Raw genomic sequence first — 16,824 nt, forward strand, 5'->3', positions numbered from 1 at the left:
CCGTTGGGTTGGGTCCTGGAGTCACGTGGACTATTGGCTCCATGTCAGGGCGGCTTCCGCCAGGGTCACTCTACCACTGATAATCTTTTGTTCCTCAAGTCTCTGCCATCCAAAGAGCCTTTTCCAGGTGCCAACATCTGGTTGCTGTCTTTTTGACTTACGTAAAACATACGACACGACCTAGCAACATCATATCCTTGCCACATTTATGAGTGGGGTCTCTGGGGCCTGCTCCTGATTTTTATCCAAAACTTCCTGTTGCTCCGTACTTTGTGTCCAAGTTGGTGCCTTCCATAGTTCCCCCATATTCAGGAGAATTGCATTCTGCAGGGCTCTGTATTTAGTGTTTCTATTTTTAGTGGTCATTAACAGCAGCTGTAGGGTTGTCGTTCTCACCCCCTCTGTATGCGGATGACTTCCGCATTTCGTATTGCTCCTCCAGTACTGGTGTTGCTTAGCGGCACTTGCAGGGAGCCATTCAAAAGGTGCAGTCATGGGCTTCCAGTTTTCAGCTGCAAAGTCATCTGTCATGCACTTCCGTCAGCGTCGTACCAGTCATCCGGACCAGAACTTCACTTTAATGATGATCCACTCACTGTAGTGGGTACATATTCTTAGGACTGGTTTTTGACGCCTGATTGACTTGGGTCCCTCACCTCCGTCAGCTTAAGTGGAAGTGCTGGCAGCACCTCAGTGCTCTCCACTGCTTGAGCAACACCAACTGGGATGCAGATCGCTCTACGCTGCTGCAGCTCTACAGAGCCCTTGTTCAATTTCGCCTTGACTATGGGAGTCTGGTTTACGGTTCGGCGACATTCTCAGCATTGCGTTTATTTGACCCAGTGCACCACTCTGGCGTTCGTCTAATGACAGGAGCTTTTAGAATGAGTCTGGTGCCCAGTGTCACAGTGAAGGCCGGAGTGCATCCATTGCAGATCCAACGTGCACAACTGGTCACCAGTTATGTTGCGCACATTCGTAGTTCTCCTGCACAGCCGGCCGGAGGGTCTGTGCAGTTCTAGGTGCTGCAGTCTGGAACTGAGCGACCACAACGGTCGCAGGTTTGAATCCTGCCTCGGGCATGGGCGTGTGTGATGTCCTTAGGTTAGTTAGGTTTAATTAGTTCTAAGTTCTAGGGGACTGATGACCTTAGAAGTTAAGTCGCATAGTGTTCAGAGCCATTTGAACCATTTTCTCCTGCGCATCTCAATTACCGTCTCCTTTTCCCGCCCACAGCGGTTCATCTCCCGCATCGGTGGCCCAGGTCTGGGCTCACGATTGCAGAAACATCAGGTCCTTTCTCTCTGAACTGGAGTCCTACCTTTTACCACCTCTTCTAGAGTTCCATTCATGTACACCTCCGTGGTCCAAACCTAGGCTGAAGCTTCGCCTGAGCCTTTCACATGGCCTTGAGGACTTTGTTAACCCCGCAGCTCTCCGCTGTCACTTCATCAGTTGAGATGTTTTGACTTAGAATAAACATGTCTTTAAACTTTTTGGAAAAATAATCAATTACGAATTGTACTTTGACAAGCCGGACGGCATTATCCGGTTTATTGTTGCTGTCGGAAAAATGTAAAAATGATAATATTTGTCTGAATCGGTTGTGCGACATTGTTTTGCGAAATATTAGTGTGTCTATCAATGGATTCGTTGACCAATAATCATCGATCCTTGCTTTTTTGACAATTCCGAAAAGGATAGCAAGCCCACACCATTTTCTAAGTTCGGGTCCTGTAACATCAACAGATTTGGCATTTTCTTAATCCAGTTTCCTTCTATTGCAATTTTGACTGTAGTACTTGTTGGTTTCATTGCTAATATATTCTACATCTACCTCTACATACACAACCCGCAACCCACCATATGGTGCGTGGCGGAGGGTACCTTGTACCACAACTAGCATCTTCTCACCCTGTTCCACTCCCAAACAGAACGAGGGAAAAATGACTGCCTATATGCCTCTGTACGAGCCCTAATCTCTCTTATCTTTGTGGTCTTTCTGCAAAATATAAGTTGATGGCAGTAAAATTGTACTGCAGTCAGCCTCGAATGCTGGTCCTCTAAATTTCCTCTGTAGTGGTTCACAAAAAGAACATCTTCTTTCCTCCAGAGACTCCGCCCGAGTTCCTGAAGCATTTCCGTAACACTCATGTGATGATCAAACCTACCAGTAACAAATGTACCAGCCCGCCTCTGAATTGCTTCTATGTCCTTCCTCATTCTGACCTGATAGGGATCCCAAATGCCCGAGCAGTACTCAAGAATAGGTCGTATTAGTATTTTGTAAGTGGTCTCCTTTACAGATGAACCACATCTTCCCAAAATTATACCAAAGAACCGAAGACGACTATCCGCCTTCCCCACAACTGCCATTACATGCTTGTCCCACTTCATACTGCTCTGCAATGTTACGCCCAAATATTTAATCAACATGACTGTGTCAAGTGCAACACTACTGATGGAGTATTCAAACATTATGGGATTATTTTTCCTATTCATCTGCATTTATTTACATTTATCTATATTTAGAGTTAGCTGCCATTCCTTACACCAATCACAAATCCTGTCCAAGTCATCTTGTATCCACCTACAGTCACTCAATGACGACACCTTCCCGTACACCACAGCATTATCAGCAAACAGCCGCACACTGCTATCCACCCTATCCAAAAGATCATTTATGTAGATAGAAAACAACAGCGGACCTACCACACTTCCCTGGGGCACTCCAGATGATACCCTCTCCTCCGATGAACACTCACTGTCGAGGACAACATACTGGGTTTTATTACTTAAGAAGTCTTCGAGCCACTCACATATTTGGGAACCAATTCCATATGCTCGTACCTTAGTTAGGAGTCTGCAGTGGGGCACTGAGTCAAACGCTTTCTGGAAGGCAAGGAATATCACATTCGTCTGATACCCTTCATCCATGGTTTGCAAGATATCATGTGAAAAAAGGGCGAGTTGTGTTTTGCAGAAGTGATGCTTTCTAAAGCTGTGCTGATGCATGGGCACCAACTTCTCTGTCTCAAGGAAATTCATTATATTCGAACTGAGAATGTGTTAGAGAATCCTGCAACAAACCGATGTTAAGGATATTGGTCTGTAATTTTGAGGATCCGTCCTTCTACCCTTTTTATATACAAGCATCACCTGCGCTTTCTTCCAGTCGCTCGGTACTTTACGTTGGGCAAGAGATTCGCGATAAATGCAAGCTATTCGAATAGATCGTTCCAAATATATAATTCTACAATATCCTCAACACTCTGTGTATCTTTGGGAAATATGTCTGGACCGGGGGATCCTTCAAATTTACTATTGGTCCTCAGTAAATCAAAATCTGACCACTGTGCACTGCCTTCTTTGTCTGATTCATCCGAATTAGTTGGCAATCATAGCGTTCGCTGAATTCTTTTTGGACGTATCTCACTATCTTCCTATGATTGTGCTTCTTTTTTTTATGTATCTTCTTCCCAGTCAGCCAAGTCGTCTGGAACATCAGACAAGACATCTGCACATTCATCGTAAATAATCCTATTGTCTCTTTCGTCCGCCGTGTTGAAAGGGCATAAGTACATATAAAAACAAAAAACTTGTTGACATGTGTAACTGATTGTTACCTAAACAAAACACCAACAGAATACTAAAGTGCTGTCGCCGGCCACTGTGCGATACTATGCTCACGACAGCACTGTGGTGTCGCCGGCCACTGAGCGATACTATGCAGACGATACCACTGTAGTATGGCCAACCACTCAGTGATACTATGCAGACGACACCACTGTAGTGTCACCGGCTGTTGACCGCTATTTTGCACATGACACCACTGTGGTGTCACCGGATGGCATAGTGTTAAGTTGGCAAACCCAATTCAAGAAACTCAACCGTGACATGAACAAAATTTTAAGAATTTGGAATGTAAAACAAAGAATCCTACATATTGCCATTCATGCTAGGGAGAAAAATGAAGATATTGAAATAAATTGCCTAGCATTTGTGGATGATTCGGTCATTCTTTCTCAAAGCCTGATGGATATAGCAACGTACATCAATCCTCAGGAAGAGACAGCCAACTTGGCAGGCTTACAAATCTCTGCAGAGTAAACAAAGTTCATGATAAATATACACAGTAGTCCAACATACTCAACAACAGGTATTGGGAAAATAGAAAAGGCAAACAAAAATTAAAATATTTGGTGAGACTATTCAGGAAAACAGTTTAGAAAAGTCTTCTTCAGAGGGTAGGATAGACAAGATGGGAGAAGTGTGTGGTATACCTAAGAACTTACAATAAATGATCACTATCTTGAAGAAGAAGAACAACAACAACAACAACAAACTACTACTACTACTACTACTACTACTGCTACTACTACTACTACTACTACTAAAAGCACAACAGTAAATGCCTGTATGCTTGCAATTTTTTAGTATTAAATTATAAGTTCAATAAATTAAAATTACTAGAAAGAACAGTATTACAAAGAACAACAGTAGACCCTCATAAAAATGCAGCATTTTATAATTTAAGGAGTAGTGGTTAAAAATTGTTAGAACCTAAAAATGATATCAGAAACAGTAATGAAGATGAGATATAACTCTCTCTCTCTCTCTCTCTCTCTCTCTCTCTCTCTCTCTCTCTCTCTCTCTCTCTCTCCTGCCCCCTTTTGATGTATCTACAGACTGGATGGAAATAGGCTCCCCAAGCAGATCTTCATTTATCTTAAAGAAAAAAAAAATTAACACTCACGTGGATTCAAGAGGTTAGGGAATACATGGAAAGGATTAACGTAAGGTAAGTAGTAATATTGGAAAGAGGAATCTTTAAAGAAAATGTTTTAAAAATGGAAGGATTCCAAGGCTGGAGGGAAAAGAAACTGGCACAGTCTTAATGCAAGAAGAAAACAAAGAATGAAATTTTACAAATTTTCTATCTACGACGAATAGTACACTGGAATATCAACAGAATTAAAACTACAGAAGCACAAACAAATACATCAATCACATCATATAAATGTTTTCTTTACTTTTTAATACAAAAACTGACAGGATATTAAACAAAGTCTTGTGTACAGTATTAATTTGTTGAATAGCACAACAGCAAACTGTTGAACCATTTGACATCTCTCTCTTATCATACATAATCAGTTGAGAATATTTTATCATCATAAAAATGACTGCGAATGAAAATAAAAGAAATGAGAAAGGGAAAAAGTGAAAAATATACACCTATCATTTTGAAATTTAGAAAGAAACATGAGCTAGCTCAAAATAAGAAAACTGGCAGTGCAAGAAACCATTACTATTATTCGACAGAGTTTAATATGTCGAATAACAGTGTAGAACTTAGAGAGAAGTTACTTGAAAAGAAATGTAGAGTTTGTGGAACGATACGGCAAAATAGAGGATTTCCGGAAAATTAAAGCGTAAGTCAATGTGTGGGAAGCTTGTTATCAATGGAAAGGTGACAAGTGGCCAGCGACGAGACAAGTAATCCAAATTGGTGCTGCTTTCGCCAAGCGAATAAATTTGTTTCCGAGGTGCAGACGGCAAAGTGTTAATTATAACTCTAAATCCACAGATTACTTTGTCTAAGAGTTCCCTGTCAACAGGGTCAAAAAATATTTATTGAGGTAATAAATGTTAAACTATGTCTTTAGAGTTCATTAATTTTTGGTGAATTAATGGGTTTCAGGTTGCAAATTGTTTCCAGGCATGATCTTCCCTTTCTAAACTCACGTTGGTATTTTCCCAGTGGATAATCAAGTGTAGACTGTACTCTGTTAAGTAACCCATTGTTGAGGATGTCTTGGAAGCAATTTGTAAAGGGTATACCTCTGTTATTCTCAACGTCTTGCCTGTTACCCTTTCTTTTCCCATGGATATATTATATTCACTTTCCATACATCTGGGAGCTTTTCTTTTTTCAAAACCTCTTCTATGATGCAGTCCATTTTAAAAGAGTGACTTATTGGGTCTTCCCACCACCTTTTTATTATCATCATCATCATCATCATCATCATTATTACTACTTACTTAATTTGTTCAGCTCTAGGTGGTGAATAATATTCTCAGTTTTAGTGAATCTCTGGAAAACATAGCTTATGGTTTGGCTCTGTCTGTTTCTTTGTTTGAAGTGTTTTGCCAGTATTGCACAGTTTTTGGGATTGTTAAGGCCAATTTTATCATTTGCATATTTGAAGCAAAAGCTTGATGATTGATAGGCTTTTAGGCTATTTTTAAAGTTGTGGTAGAAAATTCTGGACTTATTTTTACAAAATTATTCTGTATTTGCACTTCCACTGAATTTTGAAGACCCGTTTTAATACCCCTTATCATTCTTGTATCTTTTCTTTGTAATTTCGGTAGCTCATTGTTTTAATTCTTTTCAGAACATTTCCATTTTTTCATTATTTCCACCAGAACTTCCTTACAGAAGTCATTTCATCACTTTCTTAATAACTTTAACTGATGCAGATATTTTCTTCAGTGAACTACTGACCTGTTTGAACAATTATTTGCAGTTACATGATTTAGTGATTTTTATTTCTCCTTGAAAGTTTTCTATAGGTTTTTTTTGTTTAGTGTCGAGCCTGTTTTTTCTGTGTTTTACAAATTTTTGTGATCGTCTTCGAATTTTGCGGGGCAGAAGTTTTAGCAGGGATAGTGATCAAGTCAGATTCCCCATTTCTTATTATTTTTTAACATTGGGTATTTCCTTAATAATTTCTTAATAAACAGCTACATGGTCCAGGTGGAATTCACCTAACATCAGCTTTAGGGCTGTAGTGACTCCCACTAAATACATTCTGCAGTACAGTGGTGCACACTAGATGAGAGTTTTGAGACAAAACAAGGAATAACTATATAATTTTGGACACTGAATGCTATGCAGATCATATACTTCTGTGTGATTAATTTATGTATGGGAATAAATCTTTTTCGTGATTTGACCACAGGGATATCATTGTTTTAGCTTTTCTTGGAAATTTCTTAATAATATTAACTTCAGATGAAAGGATTTAGAGAGATTAATCAATCTCATGCAATTTTTATTTGTCCTTTATGTGCTGAAAGTTCTCCTACCATTTTTCTGAAAGCCTTTTCTTTGCCTATTTTGCATTAAAGTCTCGTAGTAGTATAATGGTAATTGATTTTGGGATTTTGATTATTTTATCATCCACAATTCTTCAGGTTTACTTGGATTCTTCTTCTTATCATCTTTTATTGGGGCATGACAGTTAAGAAAAGTTGTTTTGTATTTTTGTATTTCATTGTGAGAAGTGAGAACCTTTTGAATTTTGTATGAACTGTGGAAAATCATCAACTCTTTCTGAACATAAAACATAATAGTGGTATTCCTTTCATAATTGTAATTACTGTCTTACCTTTGAAGATTTTGTATTTTGTTGCTTTGTCATATTCTCATCCAGAAATTGTGTTGATTGTTCAGTTAAGATCTTGGGTTTCATATTTATCTAAGAAAATTTCCAGTTCATTTTGTTTACCAGTTTTTAACAAGGACTTTACATTAAGAGTGCCAGCAAAGAATCTCTCCTTATATTTAAGGCCAGCAGAATTCTGAGGATGATCAGATTCATCAGTCTTATGGGCATTGAACTCCTCAGACAAACTGGTGTGTTGCATGAAGAGATAGTGGATTTCTTCTTCAAACTGCCACTTGGGGTTGTGCTTTCTTCCAGCAGACTTTTCACCCTTCTGTTCGGATTGTACATGTATGAGCTAGGGAATGAAATCCCAAAGAAAGATTGAGCTGCTACCCCAACTTACATACTTTCTTTTTCTGTCCACTAAGTTGACCACTTAAGTGTGGCTTACTTAAGTTGTAACACATTTGATACACTTTAAATATTCTCTGTCCCGCTTTGCTATTAATGTGTCAAATTTAAAACCTTAAAATTGTTCCTTATTTCAATAAAAGAGCAGAAATTTTTACCTGGTGGCCAATTAGTATTGCATGCAGTGCTGCGATGATACTTTTGTGCAGCTAATGGTCATTTGTGCAGCTAATGCATAATGGTAAGTGTGTGTTTATTTTTATTTTGTGTTTGAAAATAGTCAATGCAAAGCTGAAGACAGGTTATCACTCAACTGACAGCGTAACCGAGTTTTCATTCTCTTTATTTTAATGCATTTTTCAATTGAATAACATAAACACTGTGTTAACCTCTTAGACTTGAGTTCATACTGAAAATAATTTTATGTGAAGTAACACTAATACTTTGCAAATAATGGTCACTTTACTACAGTTGAATTTGTACTTTGTGTTCTTAGGTCAACCTACAGATGGACCAATGGGTATCAGTGTTGCTCTTACACCAGCAACGACAACAGTTACGACTGTCAGCAAATCAATGATTACGAATGCTTCTTTCCGTACGAAGAAGCTTCCCGGTAAGCATAACTTTCATAAACTTAATAAAGCTTATTTAGTGTAAATTTTTTATAGTGGTCTTTCTTTGTAGGATAGGAGCAAGGTAGTGTGAGGCAGATGGGATGTGTTATAATAACTGTGTTAATTCCAATCATAGACACTGTGCTCACCCAAATAAAACTAAAAAAATGACACATTTTAAAACCACCTGTTTGTGTTGTTTCCAGTGAATATATCACATGTCCCTTGCATAAATATTTTGTGGAGTCTTTTATGTAGACAAAATTGTGACTAAAAACAGTGTATGTAAGTGTTTTGTGTTCTTTCACTCAAAATGTGTGGACATGCAAGGACAGCAGTTTGTGTGTGTGTGTGGGGGGGGGGGGGGGGGGGGGTCATTTATACTTAGCAGTTGCCTACATGAAGCATAAATAGTGATCACACTGTTCCAGCAGCAGTTACTTAAACAAAACATGATTTTAAATCTCCATCATGGTTTTACTTATCCATTAAACCATGGTCTATGACATATTTGTGTGCCTAATATTTTGGCTGACAATTCTGAAGACATCCTCAGTGGCCAGAAAGACTTTGTTGGTTAGTGTCTGATATGAAACAAGCTCAGGAAGCCAAACTGTTTGTATGTATCTGTGCAACAGGACATGATGTCATCTGACCACCATCAGAGATCGCAGTGTCACACCTAGCATTAAGACCCACAACTTGTCTAACTGCAATGAATTCCTCTTTTTTTGTTAGATTATATTTTATTAATTTATTTAATGTACAGAGAGGTTATACAAATTCTTGGTCATCGGTCGTAATATTGTATCTAATGCAATTATAAGTATAAGCACTTAAGTTTTGCTGTAGGAACAGGAAAGGATTACTCACATCCAGAGTTGCCTGTTATTGGAACTTCTAGAATTACCTGTGTTCGGAACTAGTATTTTTGTTTCATTTAGTTAAAAGGATGTCAGTGCCTCAGAAACTTAATGTGGAGTTTGTGCGGATATGAAACTTCCAGACAGATCAAAACTGTGTGCCAAACTGAGACTCTAACTCGTAAACTTTACATTTTGTGGGCCAATGCTCTACTGATTGAGCTACCCAACCATAACTCAGGACCCATCCTTACGGCTTTCATTCTGCTGGTATCTCCTCTCCCTCCTTCCAAACTTCACAGAAGCTCTTTTGCAAAACTTGCAGTTCTACTAACAACATTTGTTGCCAATAGACTAGTGACAAAGTTACTAATCCATAGATGACTACTAACATTTTTTGTCCATGGACTTCTAGCAGCATCGTTTGTCCATAGACTACTAGCAGCATTGTTTGTCTATAACCTTTCAGAATGGACAGTGAACATACATTTATGTGAAAGTGGCAACATCCTCTCATTTTGTAAACTAGGGTTATTGAAATTATCTTATGTGAATATGAAAACATTTTTATGTGCTGGTGAGATGGATTAAATTCTCACTCATCTCCTGAAGTCAGTGTGCTACTAATTTGAGGCACTTGAGATAGCATGGTTTTTTCAGTCATCAGAGATGCATCCATAATTAACTGATTGCCTTCTACCAGAATGTTGAAACTACTAAACAGTTATCACGACTTCTGTCTTCAGAGTACTTAAGGAGAATAAACCAAACACTTAAAGGAAGGAAGGAAAATGAGAATTAAGTAGCCCATAAAGAATGAAGTAATTAAAGATAAGGCACAAATTCGGATAGGATGAGGATGAAGAAGTAAGTTGAATGCGTGCCTTACCAAATCAATCAACCTAGCTTTGCTTCAGCCAATTTGGGGATAAAAATAAAAATATTGGTGACAAAACAGGGATTTAAACTCTGCTCCTGGCAACTGCATGTTCAATGCCTCAACCACTGTACTTTCTTTCTCAGTGGAGCACTGCCCATTTTTGAATGGTTTTTGGATTAAATGGCCATGTGCCAGTGCCACAAGTCAAAATTGATAATACACTCTGTATGTTGACTTTCCATTTTAAAAACATCAGAAGCTTAATTTTGAAAACTATTTTACAAAAAGCATTTTTTTTTACTGTTCTGTTTATTTCTTTTGTTGTTTAGCCAACATCATCTTTATGTTGTTGTTGTGATCTTCAGTCAGAAGACTGTTTGATACAGCTCTCCTTGTTGCTCTACCCGTGTAGGCCTCATCGTCTCCGAATAGCTACTGCAACCTATATCCATTTGAACCTGCTAACCGTATTCATGTCCCGGATTGCCCTCTGCAGTTTTTACCTTCAACACACCTCTCTACCCAGTTCTAAGCAAAGAAGGGAAGGCAGAAAGGTGGAAGGAGTATATAGAGGGTTTATACAAGGGCGATGTACTTGAGGACAATATTATGGAAATGGAAGAGGATGTAGATGAAGATGAAATGAGAGATAAGATATGCGTGAAGAGTTTGACAGAGCACTGAAAGACCTGAGTCGAAACAAGGCCCCGGGAAAAGACAACATTCCATTAGAACTACTGACAGCCTTGGAAGAGCCAGTCCTGACAAAACTCTACCAGGTGGTGAGCAAGATGTATGAGACAGGCGAAATACCCTCAGACTTCAAGAAGAATATAATAATTCCAATCCCAAAGAAAGCAGGTGCTGACAGATGTGAAAATTACTGAACTATCAGTTTAATAAATCACAGTTGCGAAATACTAACGAGAATTCTTTGCAGACGAATGGAAAAACTGGTAGATGATGACCTCGGGGAAGATCAGCTTGGATTCCGTAGAAATGTTGGAACACGTGAGGCAATACTGACCTTACGACTTATCTTAGAAGAAAGATTAAGAAAAGGCAAACCTACGTTTCTAGCGTTTGTAGACTTGGAGAAAGCTTTTGACAATGTTGACTGGAATACTCTCTTTCAGATTCTGAAGGTGGCAGGGGTAAAATACAGGGAGCGAGAGGCTATTTACAATTTGTACAGAAACCAGATGGCAGTCATAAGAGTCGAGCGACATGAAAGGGAAGCAGTGGTTGGGAAGGGAGTGAGGCAGGGTTGTAGTCTCTCCCCGATGTTATTCAATCTGTATATTGAGCAAGCAGTAAAGGAAACAAAAGAAAAATTCAGAGTAGGTATTAAAATTCATGGAGAATAAGTAAAAACTTTGAGGTTCGCCAATGACACTGTAATTCTGTCAGAGACAGCAAAGGACCTGGAAGAGCAGTTGAACGGAATGAACAGTGTCTTGAAAGGAGGGTATAAGATGAACATCAACAAAAGCAAAACGAGGATAATGGAATGTAGTTGAATTAAATCGGGTGATGTTGAGGGAATTAGATTAGGAAATGAGACACTTAAAGTAGTAAAGGAGTTTTACTATTTGGGGAGCAAAATAATTGATGATGGTCAAAGTAGAGAGGATATAAAATGTAGACTGGCAATGGCAAGGAAAGCGTTTCTCAAGAAGAGAAATTTGTTAACATCGAGTTTAGATTTAGGTATCAGGAAATCGTTTCTGAAAGTATTTGTATGGAATTTAGCCATGTATGGAAGTGAAACATGGATGATAAACTAGTTTGGACAAGAAGAGAATAGAAGCTTTCGAAACGTGGTGCTACAGAAGAATGCTGAAGATAAGGTGGATAGATCATGTAACTAATGAGGAGGTATTGAATAGGCTTGGGGAGAATAGAAGTTTGTGGCACAACTTGACTAGAAGAAGGGATCGGTTAGTAGGACATGTTTTGAGGCATCAAAGGATCACAAATTTAGCATTGGAGGGCAGCGTGGAGGGTAAAAATCATAGAGGGAGACCAAGAGATGAATACACTAAGCAGATTCAGAAGGATGTAGGTTGCAGTAGGTACTGGGATATGAAGAAGCTAGCACAGGACAGAGTTGCATGGAGATCTGCATCAAACCAGCCTCAGGACTGAAGACCACAACAACAACAACTCCTCTCTGTTACTAAATTGATGATTCCTTGATGTATTAGAATGTTTTGTACCAACCAATCACATCTTTCAGGGAACTTGTGCCACAATTGTTTTTTGTTCTCAGTTGTATACAGTACCTCTTCACTGGTCATATGGTCTATCCTTCTAATCTTCAATATTTTTTTGGCGCACCTTACTCTATTCTCTTCTTGTCTGAACTGCTTATCACCTACATTTCAATTCCATACAAGGCCACACTCCAAATACATACCTTCCTAAAAGACTTCCTAATACTTAAATTTATATTCATGCTAACAAACTTTTCTTCTTCAGAAATGCTTTTCTTACAGTTGCCAGTATACATTTTGTATCCTCATTACTTTGGCCATCATCATTTTACTGCCAAAGTAACAAAAAATTTCTTCTATTTTTAGTGTCTCATTTCCTAGTGTAATTCCCTCAGCATTTCCTGATTTCTCTTTACATGCCCGAAAAAAATCAACTCATTTTATGACCCCCATTTGTAATATTTACAGTTCCCATTTCAATTTGTTTATTTTAAGCTCTGTGAATATGTATTGCTTCTTTTTTTCTCAGCTATGATGATGATAGAGCTGTTAGAATGTAAATAACCTATTCCCCAAGTAGCAGAAGCTTTGACTCACAGACCAAATATGCGTGTCCTCATGGTGCCCCCTCCTTCCCTCCTTCCCTCCTTCCCTCCTTCCCTCCTGCCCTCCTTCCCTCCTGCCCTCCTTCCCTCCTGCCCTCCTTCCCTCCTGCCCTCCTCCACCCTCCTGCCCTCCTCCACCCTCCTGCCCTCCTCCACCCTCCACCCTCCACCCTCCACCCTCCACCCTCCACCCTCCACCCTCCACCCTCCACCCTCCACCCTCCACCCTCCACCCTCCACCCTCCACCCTCCACCCTCCACCCTCCACCCTCCACCCTCCACCCTCCACCCTCTCTCTCTCTCTCTCTCTCTCTCTCTCTCTCTCTCTCTCTCTCTCTCTCTCTCTCTCTCACTCACTCTCTCTCACTCTCTCACTCACACACTCTCTCTCTCTCTCACTCTCTCTCTCTCACTCACACTCACTCTCTCTCTCTCACTCACACTCACTCTCTCTCTCTCACTCACACTCACTCTCTCTCTCTCACTCACACTCACTCTCTCTCTCTCACTCACACTCACTCACTCTCTCTCTCTCACTCACACTCACTCACTCTCTCTCTCTCACTCACACTCACTCACTCACTCACTCTCTCTCTCTCTCTCTCTCTCTCTCTCTCTCTCTCTCTCTCTCTCTCACACACACACACACACACACTCTCTCTCACTCACACTCTCTCTCTCACTCACACTCTCTCTCTCACTCACACACTCTCTCTCACTCACACTCTCTCTCACACTCACACTCTCTCTCTCACTCACACTCTCTCTCTCACTCACACTCTCTCTCTCACTCACACTCTCTCTCTCACTCACACTCTCTCTCTCACACTCTCTCTCTCACACTCACACTCTCTCTCTCACACTCACACTCTCTCACTCACACTCACACTCTCTCACTCTCCAGAACTAAATTGACGAATCCTTGACGTTTGCTCATGAGCCTGTCCCCTGCATACTACCTAGTGTCAGATGGACAAGTGCTGTGATGGCAGTGTGGCAGGCAGGTGGACTGTATAGGTTGTGTCAGATGAGGTGTACAGAGGTAGAAAGGAATGGGATGTAGGAAGTGAGGCTGGGAGTGAGTAGCTAGCATCGCAGGAGGAAGCAGCTGATGTGTTGCCTAGGAATGTCAGAGTAAGGGTAGCAGGTGTATGGGCCAGGCATGTCCTGCAGGGGTGCCAAAACCAGTGGGGAGCATTGTGACACTGAGTGGTTAACGTGGTTTGGGCCACAGTTTGGTGGTGACCATTCATTCTGGAAGACAGCTAGTTAGATGCCATACTGACACAAAAAGTTGTGCAGTGGTTGAAGCAGAGTTGGTGTATATCATGGCTGCTTTCACAGGTGGCTCTGCCTCTGACTATGGAGTTGGATAAGACTCTGTCCGGACTGGATCATTAAATTGGGCAGATCTTGCACCTTGGTCTTCCCCAGGGATGTGATCCCTGTGCCAAGGTGCTGGGATTAGGAGTGGCATAGGAATGGGCTAAGATGATGTGGTAGTTAGGTGGGTGATGTAACATTACTTTAGGAGAGGTGGAAAGGATCTAGAGTAAGATATTCTCCATTTCAGCGCATGATGATTGCTTTTCAATGTTCTGGCAAACATGTAGTTTAGTTGTCCCATTCCATGGTGATGGAGGGTGATGAGGGAAGTTCTTATTTGTATCTAATTCTTGGGGATGGTGGAAAGACCAGGGGTGTGCGAATATATGGCCTGGGGGTAGTGCCTGTCCGTGAAAGCCCTATCAAGACCTTCAGCACACTGGACAAGAGAGTTCTCGTCAATGCAGGTACACTGTCCATGAGTGGCTCGACTATATAGGAGAGATTTTTTTTGCTGTGGAAGGGATGGCAGATGTCAAAATACAGTTACTGTTAGTTATTAGTGGGTTAATATGGACTGAGGTGTGGATGGATCATCAGAGGTGCAGGCCAAGGTCCAGGAAGGTGGCACCTTGATTTGAGGATGACGAGGTGATGTAGATGGGGGAGAAGGTGTTGAGGTTTTTGGAGAAATGAAGAATGAGTTTCTTGGTTGTGAGTTCAGTTTATGGAGGTATCATCAATGAACCTGAACCAAACAAGGGGTTTGGGTTTTTGGGAGGCTAGGAAGGCTTCCACTAGATGGTACATAAAAAGGTTTGCATAGGAGGTTGCTGTGTAGAAGCCCGTGGCTGTGCCACAGATTTGTTTATTTACCTTCCCCTCAGTATTTTGGTGATAAGGAATCTCTAGAGCTAATCCCTCCCTCCCCTTTTTCTATTCTGAATGTTCCACTGTCTCCGTGATCTTTAATGGAAACTGTAAGATTTGTGTACATGTTCTTCTGTATACTAACATAAGTAGAGCCAGTGACTTTTGCTTAAGAACTGCCCATACAGATTTGCTTAAAATCAGTCAAAAGCGTTCTCCAGCTTTGTGAGCTGTAGACAAAGAGGTAATTCATATTTATTGCTCTATTTTGTAATCTTTTTCTGTACTTTCAAATGGTCCATTCTGCTATACATACTTTTAAAGCCAGCTGCTTCTTTAGTCTGACGTCCACCGTGTGTGTGTGCATGTCTGTGCGCGTGTGTATGGGGGGGGGGGGGGGGGGGGGGGGGGTTGATGTTAATTCAAGTAAATATCTATGGTGTGGTGAGGTGCCTGATAGATCTGTATGTTTTTTTGTATCAATCCTGCCTCCTTTTTTTGTTGAGCAAAACAATTATAGCATAGTTTTTAAGTTGTAGGCATTCTGTTTTTAATTTTGCACTTTTCAGTTCTGCTACATTTCATTTCTACTAAAACACTATTTACCCACATTCCTCTTTCTATTAAAACACCATTTACCCATGTTCCTCTGTTTCCTTCTTCTCTCAAAGTCCTTTTCACAACTCATTTCGAATCACTTTCACAATGCCATTATTTTCAATATTAACTATCTGGGTCTCAGGTTAATCTGATGAATTACTGGACTTTTTGTTCTTGTGTAATTTTCTCCTGTTTGTGTCAGTTATGGTGTCCTCTGTCCAACACAAGCATCTGTATTATTTTCAGTTGTCTTCGTTATCAAATTTTCATTGTACTTTCTCATATTGCCTTCCACATGCTTCTGAATAGTTTTGATTAATTCACACACATATATTCTCATGTGCCCTTACCATCATTCCTTTGAAACTATAACCTCACCACTAACACTTATTTTTTTTCCATTTGAGATATTTTTTTAGTCTTCTACCTTCTTTTTTTTTAATGGATGATTTCACCTCAAATCATTTAGGTAATATCAACTTGTGGTAGTAAATTGCACTGGAAAAATATGTGTGTGTTAGACCCTTTATATCATAAGTGTTAAGAAATACCTAGATTTAAAAAAAAAATTTAAAAAATTAAAAACAGAAATGGATAGGTTAAAGTTATAGTGGGAATTAGTGAAGTTTGGTGGCAGGAGGAACAAGACTTTTGGTCAGAGATTTAGGAACCAGGTTTTAAATTGTAAGACATTTACAGGGGCAGATGTGGGCTCTGACAACAATTATTGGCTATGAACTGTAGATTAAAACTGAAGAAACTGCAAAAAGGTGGGAATTTAAGGAAATGGGACCTGGATAAACTGACTAAACCAGAGGTTGTACAGAGTTTCTGGGAGAGTATAAGGGAACAATTGACAGTAGTGGGGGAAAGAAGTAAAGGAGAAGAAGAAGAAGAATGGGTAGCTCTGAGGGATGAAGTAGGTAAAAAGATTGGGGCTAGTAGATATCCTTGGGTAACAGAAGAAATATTGAATTTAATTGATGAAAGGAGAAAATATAAAAATGCAGCAAAGGAAGCCGGCAAAAAGGAATACAAACGT

General features: G+C 40.0%; 1 protein-coding gene across 4 annotated transcripts in view; it reads left to right on the forward strand.

The window, feature by feature from the left end:
* The window catches only part of LOC126342369 (hyccin), a 167,083-nt gene that overhangs the window by 76,101 nt on the left and 74,158 nt on the right, over positions 1-16,824 (forward strand). For all 4 annotated transcript variants that reach the window (XM_050001849.1, XM_050001850.1, XM_050001851.1 and 1 more), the window contains one exon: positions 8,302-8,421. In XM_050001849.1, the coding sequence (XP_049857806.1) occupies positions 8,302-8,421 (120 nt within the window). The remainder of the gene's footprint in view (positions 1-8,301; positions 8,422-16,824) is intronic.

Source organism: Schistocerca gregaria, chromosome 1, assembly GCF_023897955.1.
Source record: "Schistocerca gregaria isolate iqSchGreg1 chromosome 1, iqSchGreg1.2, whole genome shotgun sequence".
Lineage (NCBI taxonomy): Eukaryota > Metazoa > Arthropoda > Insecta > Orthoptera > Acrididae > Schistocerca > Schistocerca gregaria.